Genomic DNA, 21250 nt, shown 5'->3' on the forward strand with positions numbered 1-21250 from the left:
CCACACAAAACTAGATCGTTTCAAACAGTTCCATATATGCATGAACTTTATAAGCTTAACCCGAGAATTCCTCGCAATTGCCAACAGCCAAAAAGAAAACGTCCCGAGAGTTTCCCCCCAAGTTCCATAATCCCTGACCAGAGACACCCGCATCGAAAAGAAAACATTCGTAGATCCATCTTCCCATTCATAGATTTAGCCTTTAGTAATGCCTACACAAGCCGACAAGGGGTGGAGTCGTGAAACAGAACATGACAAGGCAGAACCAAAGAGATACAGAACACCATCTCCGCAATCTCAGCAAGTGCTACATGGGGCGAACATACTAAAACCAAAAACTAACCTCGGGCAAGCAGCGGAAAATTAAGACCGGATGTGTCTGCTTAACCGGAGGCACCTCACCCAAATGTTGAAATGAGGAAATTCTTGTAGATGCTCATGAACTTGGCCACAAATGCTGCGGAAACAACATCAGACAAGACAAGAAACCGTTTAGGGATCCTGCAGTTCTTTGGAACCATTTTAGAAGGCCAGATTCTAAAGAGATTATATGATGCGTGTCATCGGGAATCAGCGAAAAGAGAGTTTTCTCTACCTTCTATGTGAAATATGGCTTTCTGACCAAGCCGCATCCTATGCTCCTGCGGAAGGATACCATAAATTTCATCAAGAACTCATCACATAAATAATATCTGCACCACCTTTTAGCTTTCTGAGGATTTAATCATGCATCATGTTCTTTCAACTAGAAAGTGGATGAGAAATTGACTTACATAATATGCAGCCCAGTGGCAAACTTCAAGCTTCAACTCCGAGTCCAGTTTCTTCAGCAATTCGTGAAGGAGTCTCTGAAGCACAAAAGAAGAAAACTATAATTGAGGGAGAGAAAGAAAAGGGAGAAAAACAAATGCAAAACAGCAAAAACATTGGATTTTGTTTTACCTTCAATATGACATCCGGTGGTATACAGTTAACTAGCAATTCATACACCTTTCCTCGCACCTGAAACAACCTAAGACATACAAAGGACACAGAAATCATGAGAGCCAGAAGTCAAAAACTTGTACGTTCATTAAGCGAAATTCGACAAAAGTTGCAATACCTTTTAGGGCTCTGCTCCTTCATCATGTCGGTTGCTATTTCAGCAACATATTCTTCCCAATCCATGGGAGGTATCTCTTGGTTACCCGTGAATGGATACCTACAAAGAAGACAAATAAAATATACAAATCAGAATGACGTAAAGCTATCAGAGAAAGGATCAAATGCATCAAAATGTATCATGGAGCTTACTTTTGAACACGACAAGTCTCAAATGCCAAAATAGCTCTCCTAAGACTGCGGTTTGACTTTTCGGCAATACGAGCAGCAAAGCCCTGGGGCATTTGCAGGCCTTCTTTCTTTGCAATGAACTCCAACACCTTAACTATCTGGAATAAGAGAATGTACACAACACATTGCTGAACAATATCTTCTACAACGGGGCAAATGAAGGCAGCAATAAAAATTATATTATCTTTCCCCATAGCAACTCCAGAATAACCTTTTGATCTTCGTAAATCATGTTAAATATACTCAGGCTTCGCAGACAGGATAATTACCATTTATCAATTAAGGTAAAGCGGACATGTTGAATGAACACACCTTTTATTCATAACAGATCATAAGGGCTGATCCAGACAGAAAAGCAGTTTTAAAATCACATATAAGATGACAACTCTTAAGTGACGAAATTATATCAGCTCTTTAGTATAGCATATCGCAAAAAGCCAGAGTAGTACCATCATGAGTCAAATTATATTTACCCAGAGAGTCAAGTCATATTTACATTTAATCAATTTCATTCGGGAAGTAAATTTACACCAAAATAACAACAATAAGAAAGAGGAAATAAATTTTGAACCTGTTCTTGAGAAGGTGCATTAATCCGAACATTCAGACATCTCGATCGAATGGCTTCTGTCACCTTGGACGAGCTGTTGCAGCATAAAATGAGACGACAAGAGGAGCTATATTTCTCCATTGTCCTCCGCAGAGAATGTTGCGCTTCTCTTGAGAGCTTGTCAACCTCATTTAGTACTAACACTGCCAAATCAGTATAAACAGGATAGGATCACAATTAGTCACTTCAGTGCATTCACCCAACCTCACTCTATGAAATGAAATTTGAACTAAAATCAGTAAATCCTGGAGGCTAATCTCAACCAAGAAACAATGTAATAGAAAAGAGATATTACCTTTATATCCCTTTTTCCCTTTAGTGTCAATTGGCCTATTCTTTGCCATTTCCTTAATTATCTCTTGAACGATATATCTGTCCTGAAAGCCTACATCACTAGGAGTGAGTTCCACATGGTTGGTGCTTGATAATGTAGTGAGCTCCAGCTCAATGGTTCTACTCCCTGCCTGTAATATTTTACAAATTTTTTTTAAAAAAAAAGAAAGAAAACCAAAAATGGTAAAACATATTAGGCCAAGGCCAACATACTGAGACAGCTATAAAATAGTTAATTGCCATGGAACCGATGTTGTTGGTTGTGAAGATGAATTCCGCAGCCAAAAGTTCTCAAGAAGCCAATGAGACTTAATATAGTTTAAAGAAGAAAACCGAAAACCAGGATGAAATCCCAGAAGAAGTTGACAATTATTCTACTAGTGCGAATCCAGAACATATAAGAGGATAGAAAAACAAGCTTTACACATCTAATACAGTAATAAAACAGATTTGGAAAACAAGAAGCAACTAATGTTGAAGTGCAAACAACATTAACATAAGACCAGATGCAACTCACATCAATCTTCCATGCCCTGTTCTCCACTTTCACCTGCAATCAAGTTGATGAAAAATGCATCTGTCACTGATAATGAATATGAACATCAAACTAATAAAACAGAGGTTAGCACAGTTCCACAAAGATCATAACTCTACGAAGTCAGGATGTGAAAATCATGAAACTTTTCAGCTCCAGTCACGAAGTCAATCACAATAAGCACCGTGCCAAAATCAACATACCCAAACAGCTTACTTTTATCCAAGAGCTGTAACTAGGGTTCAAAATTCGAAAACATTTAACTAAAAACTACGTAAGTGCTATCATAGAAGAAGAGAAAAATAGGAAAAGACCCAGGTCTCGAATTCTCGTGTTACACAAAATACTACTACATAATAGAGGGAAAGAGTCTCTGAAGCACAAAAGAAGAAAGGGTTTTCTTACCCGAACCAGACGGTCCGTAGAAGAGCAAATGCGGACAATCTTGCTCCATAACCTACGAGTTGAATCAAAATCGCAAAAAGGGTATCCGAATCAAGTCGAAACCCTATAAAAGAAGACTGACGAAAACCCTAGAAATGAATCGACTGCAGGAGAATACTAGAGCAATTTGCGTACCAGCTTCTTGAGGTTCTGGGCAATGTCCTCATGGACAATGACCTGATCTAGGGTTTTGGGTCTGTACTTGTCTACCCACAGCATCTTTGCTTCGCGACTGGTGGGTCGGAGAAGACGAACAATTAGGCGGGAAAGAGATTATGTGTTTGCGATGGGAGAAGGCTGTGGGATCATATGGGAGGGGTTTTGTACTTCAAGGTGTAATGTAAAAAAAAAATTAGATTACTGAAACTAAACAAACAAACAAATAAATAGACAGTATTACAAACAAAAAAAATAAGTAAATAAATTATACGCAAAACCAAAAACAAGTATCCAGATTTTTCGTATCTATTTATTTAGTAAACTTTCAAAGCTCTTATTTTGATACCTAAATTTTGCATATTTTATTTTTTAAAAATAAATTTCAATAAAATTATCAAAACGACTTTTCTTTGATGAATTACAATTACAAAAATCAAAACTACATTATTTGATGATTTTAAAAATATAGGTATCGAATTCAGATTTTTGAAAATATTGATATTGAAATAAAAATATTTAAATTGAGATATTACAATAACAAGATAACCATTTTCTAAATTTAAAAGATTTGACGTTTTAACTCATAAATGCATATTTTAACATTTTTAAATTTCCAATACTCGATAATATAGAATGGAATATTTAAAATTCGAATATTCGAAGAACCACAGCCACTACAAGAAAACACGAAAAGGGTGACACAAATTTTGCGTCACTAAAAAGGTGACGCAAAAGTGACGCAAAGGGTGACGCAACAAATGCGTCACCGGAGCGTCACTAAATAGTGACGCTTTTGTGACGCAAACTCAGCGTCACCCAATGGTGACGCAGTGATGAGGCAAAATTGCATCGCCAAATAACGCGCGGAAATATCGTCACCCGTTCGTTACCCTTTCGTCACCATTTGGTGACGCAATTGCGTCATTATATTATACTGACGCAATTTCATCACAAAAATGTTGGTGACGAAATTGCGTCATTAATAGTGACGCAATTGCGTCATTAATAGTGACGCAATTGCGTCATTGATAGTGACGCAATTGCGTCACTATTTTTTTTATTTAGTGACGCAATTGCGTCACTATATTTCCTTTAAACCACACACCACACTCATACACTCTTGCACCCGAAATATTTTATATATTTTTTGGTTTGTAAATTAATTATGTAGAACTTTAATTATATATTTAAATATAATAATATTTTTTTTTTATTTTTTTTTAATATAGTGACGCATATTAGTGACGCAATTGCGTCACTAATTTGGTGACGACGTGCGTCACTGCGTCACAAAATAGTAACGCAGTTGTTCACGCAATTTCGTCACTAATTTATGACGCAATTGCGTCACCAAAGCGCGTCAATAATTAGTGACGAAATTGCGTCACTAACTGGTGACGACTTTGGTGACGAAATTGCGTCACTAATTGGTGACGCAAGATGGTGACGCATAATGCGTCATATATTGGTGACGATTGGGTTACGCAATTGCGTCAAATTTCGTCGCCGTTGCGTAACCAATTAGTGACGAAATGTATGCGTCACCCCAGCGTCACCAAAGGTGACGAAATTGCAAATGGTGACGGTGCTATTGGTGACGCTTTTTTTGCGTCACTATTTCATCACCCTTTTAAAAGGGTGATGCAAAATCGCCCTATAGTGACGCAAAATTTGCGTCACCATTTTCGTGTTTTTTTGTAGTGAGAGGATATAGGTTTCGACGTGACAAATTATCGTAATCCTTGCAAATGGGTTCTAGTAGGGGTGGCAGTCGAAATTTAGGGTTACCCGAATTTGAATTCGAAGTCGAATTTTTTTTTAAGATTATCTGAATTCAGGTTATCGAGTATTCGTGAATAACTGAATTCGAATTTTAAAATCAAAATTTTAATAAAAATGTGAATATTTAAATAAAGGAAGGCTTACGACGCTCAAAAGCGAAAGATTGAATATTAGTAATTTAGGATTTATTTTTAAAGTAAGGGTAAAATAATAATTTATTTAATTATGGGTATCTGAGGGTAATTAACCGACTCAAAAATCATTTCCTAAATCCAAACCCAAAATTCGGATATTTCTAGTTTGTAGGGAACAAATGGATATTGGGTCACCTCCACGCCCACGGATTGTAGGGGGAACAAGTGATGGTGAAAGGTCGAAAATACCCTAGGCTTCATGAGATTTACGAAAAAACCTAGTCTTATATAACTATAGTGTTACGCATTTACAAAAAAAAAAAAAAAAAAACAATTTCCATATAAAATAACGATTCCGTATATAATTCCTTGCAGAGCTCACAGTATCGTTGTTGATTTTCTTAAAATTATTTATAAATTTATTATTTGCAAAATTCTGTAGGAATTGATATTTGCAAATTTGGTACGGATATTCTTGGTAATATTTAGATTAATTATTTTTAAAATTATTTTTTATTAAAAAAATAATACATTATTTTTATATTAATTTCCTAAAAATATTTATTTCAATATATTCATAATTATATATATATTGATTAATTTATTAAAAATTGTACCAAAACAACTCTTAAATTTGATCGAATTTAAATACAATTATAAATAAACAATATCCACTCCTCTCAGTCAAAATAATTCACTATTTGACAAGAAAAGGAAAAATGTTTCAAGAAAAAAAAACATGCAATTGGTTTTTTCCTTTTTTCCGCAGGAAAATATCCAATACAAAAAAGTTGAAATTTTTTTTAAAAAAAGGAGAAATAAAAATAAGAAAAGATATTTCGAAGCCGAAAGATGATCGCTCAAACTCAAACAATAAGGGATAAGCATATATAAATCGTCATTGAAGCCCCATTCACATTTTCTCTCCCTGAAAATTTTTCTCGGAAAATTAGGAAGAAAATTTCCCCTCTTTTTCCGTTCAATTGGATGGGAACTCTCATAAGCTTGAGCTCCGCCACCGCCGTTAGTGTGGGATTTCGATCGTTTGCCGCCTACAATAGCGGATTTCGGGAGAAGATTAAGATAAGCGAGCACAAAACGTTATCGCCATCATCATTATCGTCATCGTCATCGTCATCGTCATCGTCATGGAGGAGGATCTGTTTCTTGTGCATAGAGAAAAATGGTAGATTTAGGGATTTTGCTTGTGCTGTGAGGTGTTTAGGTAGTGACAACAATGGTGACAGAGACGATAATGGTGGTGAAGACGGAGGGTCGAAAGTCAAAACGGCGTCGCGTGAAGAAACAGAGGAGACGAGTACCAGTAGTAGCAGCAGCAGCCGTGAGTTCAGTTCAGAGAAGACACCTGCTTCTGTTTCTTCGAGGGTACGAAGTTGTCTGTTTTTGCCTTGAGACATTCTGATTCCTATGTTATTAAGAACTAGAGAACTGTTAACAGTTGCAAATATTAGTCTAGTGATTGCTGGGATAGGTTTGTTCTGGTCAACAGAACTTCCCAATCAATCACAATTTAAAAATTGATGATAGATTTTGTGCCTATTTCAGTTTTTACACAGGATGAACTTTTTTCTGGGCATTCCAAAAGCTATTAGCAAACCTTGACGAGGGTTTTCATCGTTCTTCTTGGTGATTCTGTTTACTCCTTAATTTCTGTGTTTTGAGCATTGAGCATTGAAAATTTTGGATTCCGTATCAGTAGGATATTCTGTCCGCAATTGGACTTGGTTCTCTTGATACTGTAGGCTGTTGTTTGAAGCGATATCGAAAAGCTTTAACTCAGAGTGCAGTTTGTGTTCGTCATCGAGAGTGTCTATCTGTACCTTAAAAACAGTTTGTTACGCTGTTTGCAATCTAGTCTGGATACTGATGTTCTTCGGCTGTAGTTTTTTGGCTTCCTTATCTGAGGACCTCTGATTCTTACAATCTTACTGACTTTGGAGTAACATACTCTAGCCGCTGAGGTTTTTCAAGACTATCGTTTCACAATTTATGTTACCAAGAATCTCATATTTGTAGCGTTTTTTCTTAGATAAAGTCAATACTGTTGTGTTTGAGTTAAGCTGTCTTTGATGTTTCTTCTCTTGCCTTGTATCATGCATATAAGACCCTTTCCGTACCCGGCAGACATGACATTGAGGTGCTAACTGTGTTGATTTTAGATTTTATGTATCTGACGACTCTGCAAGTGAGACTGATGAGATTACAGGCAAGTTTGCTGACAGAACTCTAACGCATGAAATGTTTCTTTTCTCAGCCATCAACTGTATCCCCTATTGACCCGACCTACAGCAGTTTCCAAGTGGACTCATTCAAGCTGATGGAGCTTCTTGGCCCAGAGAAAGTAGATCCTGGTGATGTCAAGTTAATCAAGGAAACGCTTTTTGGCTATTCGACGTTCTGGGTGACCAAAGAGGAGCCCTTTGGAGACCTCGGGGAGGGCATTCTTTTCCTCGGGAACTTGAGAGGAAAGAAGGAGGATGTTTTTGCCAAACTCCAGAGAAAGCTAGCTGAGGTTACTGGCGATAAATACAATTTGTTCATGATAGAGGAGCCTAACTCAGAAGGACCAGATCCTCGAGGTGGCCCACGTGTTAGCTTTGGTTTGCTCCGGAAAGAGGTCTCTGAGCCAGGACCGACAACTCTTTGGCAGTACGTGATTGCTCTAATATTGTTCCTTTTGACAATTGGCTCTTCCGTGGAGCTAGGAATTGCTTCTCAGGTACATTTTTACCCGGAAGCACCTTATCATCATGCCATTGATCCTTTTAGTACATCACCCTCCAGGATATAGTTAGGTGCAATAACAGCAAATGCTTGATTGAACAGATTAATCGACTTCCGCCTGAGGTGGTAAAGTATTTCACTGATCCAAATGCTGTTGAACCGCCTGATATGGAGCTTCTTTATCCTTTTGTTGAGTCTGCACTTCCTTTGGCATATGGTGTGTTGGGAATTCTTTTGTTTCATGTAAGTTCCTCTGTGTATCTTTCTTGATGATTGCCGATATTTCCTATAAACGCCTTGGACATCGCGCTTCAAACTCTGGATACAGCATGCATGTTTCCTTTGTGGAATGATAAAAAAATCTTGCATCTTGGTAAATATCAAATTTTTCTTGTTTTCTTTTCAATGTTTTCTAAAGAGTTTGTTTCTCAACCCATCTATCTACAGGAATTAGGGCATTTTCTTGCTGCAGTTCCAAAGAAAGTAAAGCTTAGCATTCCTTACTTCATTCCAAACATTACACTTGGCAGCTTCGGTGCAATTACACAGGTGGCTATGTATATACCCATTGAAACTCTTTGAAGTTTCCTTTTCTTATTGCCTCATACACTGTTCATATGTCTCTCCTAACGGAATCCATCTTGACGGTTTACCTAAAAAAGAAGAATCCACCTTTATGGTCTGATATTGTGTATGAAATGCATCCATGCAGCGTATCTTGAACAGGGCATGTTTGAGAAGTACGGAAATAGCAAACATAGAACTGTATGACCATATTTTCTGATAAGGAATTATGCAATTGAAAATTCCATTAGCTACACTGAACATCTGCATTTGGGATTTAAGTTTACCACCTTAGCAGTAGATAGTTAGTGTCCATATGAATCTATAATTTCCATAACCCTTTTATCAGCATTGTTTGTCGGAAGCTTAATCTTTGAAATTGGCTAAATAACATGAATATTAGCCACTGATACTTGATTTTTACAGTTCAAATCAATTCTTCCAGACCGGAGTACAAAAGTTGATATCTCACTAGCTGGTCCGTTTGCTGGAGCTACACTATCGGTTTCCATGTTTGTTGTTGGCCTGTTGCTATCCTCTAACCCGGATGCAGCAGGCGATCTGGTGCAGGTCCCGAGCATGTTATTCCAAGGCTCATTGCTTCTTGGACTCATCAGCAGAGTAACTCTAGGATATGCGTAAGTTCTCCACCCCTGAAAATTCTTCAGCCTTGTGGGAAAGTATAACCTCGGGTTCTTCAAATATCTTATTGGTTGCAGAGCTATGCACGCTTCAACGGTCTCAATCCACCCTCTTGTAATCGCAGGATGGTTAGCAACCGATGCCATGACTTCCTCCCCTATTCACCTGAAACTGTAACGGTTTTTATGCTTACCGTGTTATTGAATTCTACTAGGTGTGGTTTAACAACAACGGCTTTCAATTTGCTTCCTGTGGGATGCCTCGACGGGGGAAGAGCTGTACAGGTACTTAGTCCTCCTCCTTCAACTTCATTGAACGTAATTTAGAAACTACTAGTTAAGAAAGTGATTCTGAATCATGTAGGACTGACAGACATGGTTCCTCCTTACTGTCTCTAGGCTAATATGATATATATACGGTATATCCTCAGTCGGTTATACCGAAAAGATTTCTACATTGACCAGACAAATAGATTATCCGTATGCAGGCTAATTATCGGAACATCTGCCCAAATATGTTTGCCGTTTCTCCTGCAGGGTGCTTTCGGAAAAAATGCGCTGGTCGTGTCTGGTCTGGCAACCTATGTAATGCTTGGACTCGGAGTGGTAAAACCCTCAACTACACTACCATTTTTCTATGTTACTCGTAACTAGCAAAGTACGGATTTTCGAGAAACTGCTAAGATTGACGTATTTTAACCACTCGTCTGCACATTTATGTCCGTTTCTTCTCAATTTCAGCTCGGAGGGCCTTTGTCGCTTCCATGGGGGCTCTACGTTCTGATATGCCAGGTAACCGATTCACAATAATATCGCAAATCGCCTAATGCCCGGTTCTAGGCTGTATATTTTACAAAATTACGGCGGTGATTGAACAGAGAACGCCCGAGAAACCGTGTCTGAACGATGTGACAGAGGTCGGGACATGGAGGAAAGCCCTTGTCGGGACTGCCATTTTCCTGGTGACGTTAACGCTGCTGCCTGTGTGGGATGAGCTCGCGGAAGAGGTAGGCATTGGTCTTGTAACCACATTTTGATGTATCCATATGTAAAGGGAGACACCAATTTTTACTTGTCCCCAGACAAAATGTAGTTTAGAAAGATCGTTGGTACATACATGGGTTTTGTTCAGTGTTGTGCTTACCACTGTCAGATATATCATCCAATCAATATATACATACACACACACACATATCATGTTAATTGCGAGCCCAAGAAAGAGACTACATCGTCCTAACTCGACATATAAATAACACCAATGGTTCCATAACGGGGGACACGATAAGTGAAAGCAAGTAGAGCCATTCAATTGAAGGTGAGAAAAATAGATTCCAAATTCGTCGGTATTTTATTTGCATAATGTAATTTCTATTACGGATGTTCAATTTGGATTTAAAACAAAAGGATAACTACTTAGTGGTTATGTTTTTATAATAATTAACACGTCGAAAGTCGAGTGTTTTCTTTTGGAACCAAAAACATAGTCCTCATAATTTGGAACCAAAAACAGAACCCCCCCCCCCAAATGCGGAATCATGCGTAAAGAAACTACGGACAGAACTCTCCATTAGTGATAACTAATTTTAATGTCTCCGAACAGCACGAGTGAACGATCAAAGTAACAAACTGTTACATACAAAAGGGCACAGACAGTCAAAGCAGGCAAAGATCCCCGCAAGTTTTTTTGTTCCTTTTTGTTCTCAACTGCGAAGATAGATGTCTCTACTAACGGGTCCATCTTATGAACAGATACAGGATGACGATGGTTGCTATCATTCCCGCATATTTGATCCACGTGTCAACTCGGTTCCGCCTCTCGATGAGTCTCAGCACCGAGTTGGAGAGCCCCACCGTGTTCAGAACGTCCAGTGCTTTACGCTGCGCCCTCTGCCAGATTCAAAACCCGATTCATCAAACGAAGAGTATGGAACTACCCCGGTCGTGTAAGTCATGTGAACGGAAGCATTTGCCTACTCAAGCAATATAGCCTTTAGAGCACCAAAACGATCTGGTTCGACGAAATACCATTTTTTTTGTTACGAAAAACAAAATGCATGATGTGATTCATTCCAACCGTAAGTGTCAACAATGACCACATGAAATGCTGCAGAAATTTGTGCAAACCTAACTCCACAAGTGAAAGCAAAACAACACATCTCAACATAGGGCATTCTCTTTTACTCCTAAATAATCTATGTCGGTTACCGTGTTATTGTGTAAGACAATTGTCAAAATGGTGAAAGAAAAACTCGAATACATGCAAATTATGCTGCAATACATATGTAGAGTTATTCGATATCAGTCGGATGGTGAGGTACTTGTCTATGGATGTGCAAAATATATATGTAAAGTTAAGCTATGTGCTAAGAGTGGAAGAGTTACCTTCAAGCGTTCTCTTTGTTCAGAATACTTGGAAAGGATGGCTACTCCCGTTGAATAAGACTCTTCCAGCATTCTCTTTGAATTCCGGACTGAACCCATTGCTTGAGCTTCCTCGTCAAATATTTGCAAAATGTGCGCTCCTTCTCCATTCTTAAATCCAATACCGAACCCGTTAAAACTTGATTTTCTTAAGAAACGCTCAAACGTGGGCCAAGAAAGAGAGAGTGTGTGTGTTTACATACAGCTCTCGCTAGTAAGTCTGCCCTCTCTTTCGCTTCCATCATCCTTCTCTGATTCCGCGATATGTATTTATCCAAACTCTGGCTCAAGTACTCAGCTTCTTCCCCCACTTGTTCAGTCTTTCTACAAGGTATCGCCAAAATTATTACGACTAAAATCAACACAATGATAACAGAGAAAAAACCCAGTTGGGCACCAAAACACTACTCGGAGGATTACGAAAAGCAGATGCAGATTCAACAAGGAAATTGTTAATAGAGAAATTTCTATTGAAATAGGAACAAATTTATCCAGCATTCTGATATCTGCCGAAAAGAACTTCTGAAGGTTGGATTCTCCAAACACAATTACCTAAAGAAATGAACTATACGGCAAGAAAGATGCAAAATACCATTTCTTCATCCATCAATCGACCCAATTTCTACTAGCCACCCTTATGAACATTATTTACAGCAACGGTGAACACGTAGCAAAACAAACATGATCCTCCACAGAGAACAACAAATCGAACTCAAGAACGTGGAAAACCTACACAATAAACTCGTAATCTTGAAATTTTGGCAGTTGTTTGTTCGATTTCTGACAAAATCTCGAAAACAATACAAAATTGAAGAAATCCCACAAGAGCCCCTCACCTTCTCCAGAGATCGCGCTGAGATTTGCCAGCTATGGAACGCCAGAGACCGTCCATGTCGGAGCATAGGGATTGAACCTGAGTAATGTCCCGCTTCACTGCGGCGGCGAGATCCGGCGAATCCATTGACGAAGCGGCGGAGGAAGCCGTTATGGCGGACTCGAGCCTCTCCAACCTCTCGATCCCGTCACGAGCCCTGAGCAGGACCCTCTTCGCACCACTGTACAACTCCGACAACGTTCCCCCTCCTCCTCCGACAAACTCCGTCGCCATTGTTATCGTTCCTATGAAATTTTTGGCGGTTTCCACGGAGGGAGAGATAAAGAGAGAGAATCAACGGAGATTCTTGATTCTGCTATAACGTCTCTGATCTGTGATCTTCTCCCGAAGGAAATTTCTTTCGGATGTCCTCTCCTCAGATTCGTTTCCAGGGGTGAATATAATACGACTCGTGTTGTGGTTGTGGGTCACGAATTATGATCCAATGGCCGTTCGCCACGTCATTCCCTGTAAAAGAAAAATGTTAAATATATTAATCATGAAAATAGTTTATATAAATAAGTAAATTTTAAAATATGATCAATCCGTAGAACAAATTATGTCGAAGTAGTAATTATGTTCGTTCATTTTGACTTCAACATAGTATTTGTTCATCTGTGTATATATATGTGTATTAAAGATCTTATTATATATTATATTTTATTTTACGAAACGGTTGATATACATTACACATGAAGGCGGCTGAAAATTCACCTTCGAAACCAACACTTGGAAGAACCGTCCACGACTCGGGCCGGGACAACGGGGATGGAGTCTCACCGCTCTTTCATCCTCCGGTTACTCTTATCTTGTCGTTGCTCATGTATCTTCCCACGGCCAATTCACGACGAGACAATACAAAATGCCCGATATTATCGCATATTTCGATGGTACCTCTGTGAAGAAGATCGCCACGGCGGTGATCGTCGCCGTCACAAAACTCGTGCGTTGCTGATAAATAAGAACAAGAACGTATACGAGATCTAAGTTTAGATGGTCTAATGGTAAGAGTTAATATGTAAAATATGTTTTTAACATGGGTTAAAATCCAAATATGGAAAAAGATATTCACCAGGATTTCTCCAAACTTCTATAGAATATAGTTATACTAAATGTACGATAAACTTTCAGATTATAAAAAAAATATATAAGAGCAATAAAAGAGTTGTTCCAACACCCATTAAACCTTTCCAATAGAGGAAAAGCGATGAAACCAAGACAATGTTTAGTAATTATTTTTCGAATTTCTAAGTTTTGAGTTAAAGTAGAACTGGACGCACGTCGGGAGACATTGCTTCGGTTTCGGTCTCACGAAACCCAAATATCTGTGGTTAAATTCGGATATTCCCAAAAATTGAGTCATTTTTAATTTCACATACAATAAACTTATATATTATAGATATCATAGTTAGTGATGTCAAAACGAGTCTAGTTTGTGATCCAACTCGCAAGTTAGCTTATATTTTCTGATCTGAACTTCAATTTTAAAGTTGAGTAAAAATGAGTCAACTCGAACCAACTATGTGAACCCATAAGTTGCTAACTTGTGAGGAAGAAATTTTTCATAATTATTTTTTTTAGTACTTTTTAATAGTTTTAAAAAAGATTTATCAATTTTAAATATTTTATTATTTTTAAATATATTTTTTTATTATTATTTTAAAAAATATTATTTTTAATATTTTTTAATTAAATTTTAAAATTTTTATTATTATTTTATTTAATTAATTCGTCACATCATATATCGATATATTCATATTTAAAAATGACAATGATTATAAAATTTGGATGTTTAGACCGTTTCAAGATATATGAGTTAGATAATCAATGTTCTAGTTCAAAACAATAGTACTTTGGCAAGTTAAATTTCACATATTACTATAATTATCTAACATTGATTTAAGGAAAGAATAGATTCAATGAAAATCATAGAGGAAATCAACTTTTGGCGGTAAAAAAATTAGCATGTGAAGTTGTAAACACCGTAAAAGCCAAGAAAATTTCTTACCACGATTAGCCAAGAAAATTTCTTGCCATGATTATTAGCCTTAGGCCCTTATTCCTAATCCCTAATCATAGAGGAAATCAACTTTTAACATGTAAACACCGTCAAAAGCAAAGGGTCTAAGCGAAGCGACGTCGTTGAAGGCGGATTATTAAAATTTAATTTACCGCCTTCATCTTCTGGATATTTCACTTTAAACCTTACAAATATTAAATTATCTAAAAGAACCTCGATTTCTTCCTAGTCAAGGATTTATCCCAGATTTCTCTGCTCAAAGCTTCGAGTCTTCGCCTGCATGCTGGGTCCTCTCTCTGAAATATTAAATTAGGAGTCTTATAATTCGCGTATATTCTTTGACAATTCTATATAAATTTATGTATTATATGGTATTTCTCCAAAATAATACGATTCGTATGTGTACATGTTATGGTTTGGTTGTCTTCTACCAAATCCAGAATCCGGATCGTACCTACCGGTCCCCTTTTTAGCAAAGAGATACCCGTTTTATTTTTAAAAGAATGTGTAAAAATTAACATAGGTAATCGTTTCATTTGTTAATTTTTAGCTGCAGTTCTCCATATTTGAAAAAAAAAATATTTACTTTTTCTATTAAATTTTAGTTTGGTTCCTTTTATTTGATTAAAAAATATTCAATTTTTCTAAAAATAATTTTTTTATTTTTAATTAATTTTAAAATTAAATTTCTGAATTTGATTAATTTTTTTTTTAAAAAGTTATATATACTCAAATTTTGAAATGTTATTCTAAACCAAAATTTACACCCGCACTTTAAAGTATTACACATAATATCGTATATAATATATGTATATATATATATATATATATATATATATTATGTGGCGGCACAATACATACATATATAAATTGTGTAATAGATTCTTCGTACATATTGCAACACTTCCAAACTCCACCGGAAACCTAAAAGACATTGGAAAACATGGGGAGAAAACTGGGAGTTAAGAACCAACTAGTTACAAGTAAATCCATTAACTCATGTAAAATAATTAGTTCTAAGGGAATTTAATTTCCTACCAAATTTATTTCATGTGTAAATTACAGGACCAACATTTGGTGGTCTAGTGATCGAGAGGTGACAAAGTCATTCTTAAAGTCTTGAGTTCGATTCTACTGATGAAAAGAAATGTAATTTCTAGATCAAAATGATCTATATACAAAAGCTGGTCCTGGATGTATAGGTGCATAGTGCCACCATTCTGTTTATTAAAAAAATATATTTTGATGACAGGTTCTCTAGCCGTTAAAGACCTTCCCTTTCCCGCTGAACAGAAACTACATATATGGGGGTGTATAATCAATAAATATAAATATATAAGCGTATGATTTAATAACTATATACTTACGGGGTTAAAAACTAAATTTAGAAAATTCTGATCTCCGATCTACAATCACACCGACCGCTCACCAAGAATCCCCTTCGATTCCTATATATATAAAAAAAAAAAAAAAAAAAAAACCCAACACACCCCCCCCCACTTTTTTTCTTCGTCGTCCGCCATTTTCTCTTCTTCCCTCCTCATTTTTCCACTCCATTTCTCTCTCGCTGAAGGTAATGGCGATCCTTCAATTTCTCTCTCGCTTCCTCTAGTTATTTGCGTTGATGGGTTCCCTTAGTTTCCACTTGTTTCCCTTTCTCCACGATCAATTTCGCTTCCTTAGATCTGTTTCTCGAGCTTTGCCTTGTTTTCTCTGTTTGATCGATCTACTTGGTAATTGTTCTTCGCTGGAGATTGTTAGTTTTTGGCTTATTCTTTCCCTTTTCGGTTTAGTTTGTGCTCTGATGCTCTATTTCCATCGCTCGTGGATCTTAGTGTTCCGTTTGATCCATGTAAAAGTTTTCTCAGGTTTTCTCCATGTTGTTTACAACTGAAGTGAGGATTTATGGAAATGGAAAGGATTAATTCATTTTACGTCAATATAATTGGATTTTCAGTTTTGTATCAATCTGGTTTTCCTTGTTTTGATTTGCATCTTCACGATGTTTGTTGTTTTCCACATCCTGTTTATCTAGTTTCAGATCTTAACATCAAGTGATTTGCTTGCTTTTGTTACTGTTTCGATATTTCGTCAGCATTCTCTCATTTTTTTCAATGTTATTCTTAGTTTCTCAATCTGTTTTTTTTTATTTGCATCCTCTGCTCTAGATAGTTTTATCAGCTTGCTTGGCCATTGTCAAATGCCCTGCCAGATTTGTGAGATTCATTGATCTCGGGTTCTTGTGATACAATTTAATTAAACTCTTTCTTTTCACATGTTCCGGATCTGGGTGTTCATTGAAAGCAGTAGCTTGTCGTGTTGTTCTTTATTGTCTTGCCCTATTTTCGGAGTCTTTGGTGACACTTTGTGGTTCTTTGTTCTGTAATGGATCTTTATGTTTTTGGTGTAGAATCAATGATTTTTAAATATGCATGTGAAGAACTTGAAACCCTTTCCATCGGATGATCATAAGTCATAACACCTCTTTAAAAATTGAAATTCTTGTTCATGGTGGAACAAAAGACTAGGTTGTCTGATTTGATTCCGTTTTGTGCAGAAAAATGGCATCACACATTGTTGGATACCCACGCATGGGCCCCAAGAGGGAGCTAAAGTTTGCCTTGGAGTCCTTTTGGGACGGAAAGAGCAGTGCTGAGGATTTGCAGAAGGTGGCTGCTGACCTCAGGTCATCAATATGGAAGCGGATGGCTGATGCCGAGATCAAGTACATTCCGAGCAACACGTTCTCTTACTACGACCAGGTTCTTGACACAACGGCAATGCTTGGCGCAGTCCCTCCGAGATACGGATGGAATGGTGGCGAAATTGGGTTTGACGTTTACTTCTCCATGGCCAGAGGAAATGCCTCCGTCCCTGCTATGGAAATGACCAAGTGGTTTGACACCAACTAGTGAGTGATGATGAATAACATGAAGCCCTCTTGTGTCAATGATTATGATTCCATTTGCTTGGTAATGTAATTTGTAATGCATATACTTGTTTTGGTGTATTGCATCAGCCATTACATCGTTCCTGAGTTGGGTCCGGAGGTGAAATTCTCATATGCTTCTCACAAGGCTGTGACTGAGTACAAGGAGGCTATGGCGGTATGTTCCTCTCTTTAGACAATGATTAGATGAAGGAAAGAATCCTCTGTTGTGGAATATTAGCTAATCTGCAAAAGATATTGAACATAAGTAGGGCAATGGAGTAGTACAGGTGAATCATTTACATCTAAAATTTGGGGAAGTGAAACTTGACCCTCGTTTCGTATCCTGATGCAGCTTGGAGTAGAGACCGTTCCAGTTCTTGTTGGTCCCGTCTCATACTTGTTGCTTTCTAAACCAGCTAAGGATGTTGAGAAGTCATTTTCTCTTCTATCCCTTCTCAACAAAATCCTTCCTGTGTACAAGTAAGAGACCTGATTTATCTATCTTAAAACTTGAAACTTTCATTCTTGTTTGATTAATTGCAACATGCTATGTTGGGTTATAATTCTTCAGGGAAGTCATCTCGGAACTCAAGCAAGCTGGTGCTACTTGGATCCAATTTGATGAGCCACAACTTGTTATGGATCTTGATGCTAATAAGCTCAAAGCTTTCACTGATGCCTATGCAGAGCTTGAGTCAGCTCTCTCAGGCTTGAATGTCCTCATTGAGACATACTTTGCTGATATCCCTGCTGAGGCTTACAAGACCATTACTTCGTTGAAGGGTGTTACAGCATATGGTCTTGATTTGGTCCGTGGAACCAAGAACCTTGATTTGGTCAAGTCTGGTTTCCCAAAGGGCAAATATCTGTTCGCTGGTGTCGTTGATGGAAGAAACATTTGGGCCAATGACCTCGCTTCCTCTCTTAAAACCTTGCAGGAGCTTGAGGGCATTGCAGGGAAAGGTACTGTGCCTGAGTCATCATTTATTTTCATGCTAGTATCAGTTTCAGTTGAAATGACTTATTTGATGTCTACTTTTGCAGACAAGCTTGTTGTCTCCACCTCCTGCTCTCTTCTCCACACGGCTGTTGACCTAATCAACGAGACGAAACTAGACAATGAAATCAAGTCATGGCTTGCATTTGCTGCCCAGAAAGTTATTGAGGTTAACGCCTTGGCCAAGGCTTTGGATGGTCATAAGGATGAGGTATTCTTGTCCCCACCTCTTTGCTCGAGACGTTACATGTTAATCTTTTTTGTCGAAATTGGATTCCATGATTACTAGAACTTCCCCGTAGTCATAAGCTATTGGAAAGGGCTTGCATTTTCTGGTGATGCTTTTCTTTTCCTATGGGACATGGCTAATTAGCTGTTGTAAATTCTGTTTTTAGGCCTTCTTCTCTGCTAATGCCGAGGCTCAAGCTTCGAGGAAATCCTCCCCAAGGGTTACCAACGAGGCTGTTCAAAAGGCTGTAAGTACTTCTTATATCTTGGAAACGATCAAACCTAAGTTGTGAACTCAATCATTTGTTTTCTCAGGCTGCTGCTTTGAAGGGTTCCGACCACCGCCGAGCAACAAACGTTAGCGCTAGACTCGATGCTCAGCAGAAGAAACTGAACCTCCCGATCCTCCCAACGACAACGATCGGGTCTTTCCCTCAGACAGTTGAACTCCGGAGAGTCCGCCGTGAATACAAGGCTAAGAAGTGGGTCTTTGATTCTAGAAGCTTCTCGTTTTAACCTATATGAGAATATTGTTATGTAAATCCTTTGTATATATTGATTTTATTTCGTCCCTTAGGATCTCTGAGGAGGACTACATCAAGGCCATTAAGGAGGAGATCAAGAAGGTTGTCGACCTTCAAGAAGAGTTGGACATAGATGTTCTTGTCCATGGAGAGCCCGAGGTGAGATCCTTCTGATTTCCATAAACATCGGAAAGGAAACTAGGTTCCTTTGATTTGATTGTTTCTTGAACTTATAGTGTTTTCTGAATTCTGGTTTTAATGCATGTGTTTGAATTATCAGAGAAATGATATGGTTGAGTACTTTGGAGAACAATTGTCTGGTTTTGCTTTCACCGTCAATGGTTGGGTGCAATCCTATGGATCTCGATGCGTGAAGCCTCCGATCATCTATGGAGACGTGAGCCGACCTAAACCAATGACCGTCTTCTGGTCCTCAACTGCTCAGAGCATGACTTCTCGTCCGATGAAGGGAATGCTTACGGGTCCTGTCACCATCCTTAACTGGTCCTTTGTCCGAAACGACCAACCTAGGTAAACCACAAACAATTTATTTCGTCTGTAATATAAAACTTTCTTTGGATTCAACAAATCTTTTGACGTGAATTCTCCTTTTCTCGGGGATATCCAGGCATGAAACTTGCTACCAGATCGCCTTGGCAATCAAGGACGAAGTGGAGGATCTGGAGAAGGCCGGGATTAACGTGATTCAGATCGATGAGGCCGCTCTGAGAGAAGGATTGCCCCTCAGGAAATCCGAGCAAGCTTTCTACTTAGACTGGGCCGTCCACTCCTTCAGGATCACCAATGTCGGTGTCCAGGACACCACCCAGGTCCGTTTCTCGGGTTCTCCATCTCTCATTGTCGTGTTCGTCCACTCGGGTTTTCTCCATTGTTGATATCTTTTCTGAATTCCGATCCAAAACCGCAGATCCATACCCACATGTGTTACTCAAACTTCAACGACATCATCCAATCCATCATTGACATGGACACCGACGTCATAACCATCGAGAATTCTCGATCAGACGAGAAGCTCCTTTCGGTGTTCAGAGAGGGAGTGAAATACGGAGCAGGGATCGGCCCGGGAGTGTACGATATCCATTCCCCGAGGATACCGTCGACGGAGGAAATGGCGGAGAGGATCAACAAGATGCTGGCGGTGTTGGAGAAGAACATATTGTGGGTGAATCCAGATTGTGGTCTCAAGACTCGAAAGTACACTGAAGTGAAGCCTGCCCTCAAGAACATGGTTGATGCTGCCAAGCTTATCCGTTCTCAGCTTGCTTCTGCCAAGTGAAGACACCACTCAAGCTTCTTCTTCGAAGGGAGGGTTTCTTTTTTGGATGAATAACTCGTTTTCCTTAGTTTTTTTTTATAATAATTTTTGGGAATGTATTAATTTTGTTTGGAGGGAATTTAAGGGGTCGGAAACACCGTACCATTAATATATGATGTTCATCAATATCAATTAATCATGATGGAAATTTTGAAGTAATAAAAAAATATGAATTGCAATTTAGAGTCGATTTAAATAGGGTCAACGTTTCAATTTCGATTCAATAATTCGTGAAATTTGGTTCGGTTTATTTTGATCTATAAAAAATTTTCCAAACTAAAACCGAATATAAGTCGGTTCGATTTAGAACGGTTTTGTTGTATAAATATCAATTTAAAATTTTAAAATTGATATTCACACGTATATTCGTATGTAAAAGTGAATAATTCAGGTTTTATTAGGTATTTATCAAATTCGTTTTGTTATTTATTGGGTTCGATTAAGAAAAACATTTTTCTTAATTCTTCAAAATTTATACCAAATTGAAATGAATATTACTCGATTTGATTTAAACTGGTTCTCAACCATACTTTTTTTTTGCATTGGACTAAACTCCCTTGAAAAAAATCTAAAAAAGGAAAAGAATTTCTAAAAATGAACACTTGAATATATAACTACTGAAAGTATTACTTCTTAATT

At 38.0% G+C, this 21250-nt stretch overlaps 4 protein-coding genes across 7 annotated transcripts; 2 read left to right on the top strand and 2 right to left on the bottom strand.

Annotated features, from left to right (window-relative positions):
- Positions 1–11: 11 nt before the first annotated feature.
- Positions 12–3582, bottom strand: LOC104824562 (replication factor C subunit 3). Its single transcript, XM_010556659.1, has 11 exons — positions 3390–3582; positions 3193–3267; positions 2793–2825; positions 2238–2406; positions 1904–2085; positions 1294–1430; positions 1103–1201; positions 943–1012; positions 774–848; positions 596–641; positions 12–457 (listed from the first exon to the last, which is right to left on the bottom strand). Exons 1-11 carry the CDS (start codon positions 3471–3473, stop codon positions 399–401), a joined length of 1029 nt encoding a protein of 342 aa, XP_010554961.1. The 5' UTR covers positions 3474–3582; the 3' UTR covers positions 12–398.
- A 2634-nt stretch (positions 3583–6216) lies between these two features.
- LOC104823776 (probable zinc metalloprotease EGY1, chloroplastic) lies at positions 6217–10431 on the top strand. 3 transcript variants are annotated; one of them, XM_010555493.1, is made up of 11 exons: positions 6217–6715; positions 7605–8069; positions 8177–8317; positions 8522–8623; positions 9065–9116; positions 9195–9276; positions 9358–9408; positions 9495–9564; positions 9768–9885; positions 10021–10071; positions 10158–10431. In XM_010555493.1, exons 1-11 carry the CDS (start codon positions 6317–6319, stop codon positions 10271–10273), a joined length of 1647 nt encoding a protein of 548 aa, XP_010553795.1. In that variant the 5' UTR covers positions 6217–6316; the 3' UTR covers positions 10274–10431. The 3 variants fall into 3 exon arrangements, with proteins under 3 accessions (XP_010553795.1, XP_010553793.1, XP_010553794.1); XM_010555491.1 differs by having other exon boundaries at positions 6218–6715; positions 9065–9276; XM_010555492.1 differs by having other exon boundaries at positions 6219–6715; positions 9065–9276; positions 9817–9885.
- A 387-nt stretch (positions 10432–10818) lies between these two features.
- On the bottom strand, positions 10819–12953 carry LOC104823778 (membrin-11-like). Its single transcript, XM_010555494.1, has 4 exons — positions 12537–12953; positions 11904–12024; positions 11662–11811; positions 10819–11166 (listed from the first exon to the last, which is right to left on the bottom strand). The coding sequence occupies exons 1-4, from the start codon at positions 12806–12808 to the stop codon at positions 11005–11007; spliced, it is 705 nt and encodes a 234-aa protein (XP_010553796.1). The 5' UTR covers positions 12809–12953; the 3' UTR covers positions 10819–11004.
- Positions 12954–16089: 3136 nt separating this feature from the next.
- Positions 16090–20751, top strand: LOC104823779 (5-methyltetrahydropteroyltriglutamate--homocysteine methyltransferase 1-like). 2 transcript variants are annotated; one of them, XM_010555495.2, is made up of 12 exons: positions 16090–16167; positions 17152–17505; positions 17614–17701; positions 17879–18006; positions 18098–18489; positions 18571–18734; positions 18919–18999; positions 19067–19233; positions 19329–19434; positions 19556–19806; positions 19904–20105; positions 20204–20751. In XM_010555495.2, exons 2-12 carry the CDS (start codon positions 17156–17158, stop codon positions 20570–20572), a joined length of 2298 nt encoding a protein of 765 aa, XP_010553797.1. In that variant the 5' UTR covers positions 16090–16167; positions 17152–17155; the 3' UTR covers positions 20573–20751. The 2 variants fall into 2 exon arrangements, with proteins under 2 accessions (XP_010553797.1, XP_010553799.1); XM_010555497.1 differs by lacking the exon at positions 16090–16167 and adding an exon at positions 16236–16327.
- The last annotated feature ends 499 nt before the right edge of the window (positions 20752–21250 follow it).

The sequence above is a fragment of the Tarenaya hassleriana genome, unplaced genomic scaffold (assembly GCF_000463585.1).
Source record: "Tarenaya hassleriana unplaced genomic scaffold, ASM46358v1 Cleome4, whole genome shotgun sequence".
Taxonomy (NCBI): Eukaryota; Viridiplantae; Streptophyta; class Magnoliopsida; order Brassicales; family Cleomaceae; genus Tarenaya; species Tarenaya hassleriana.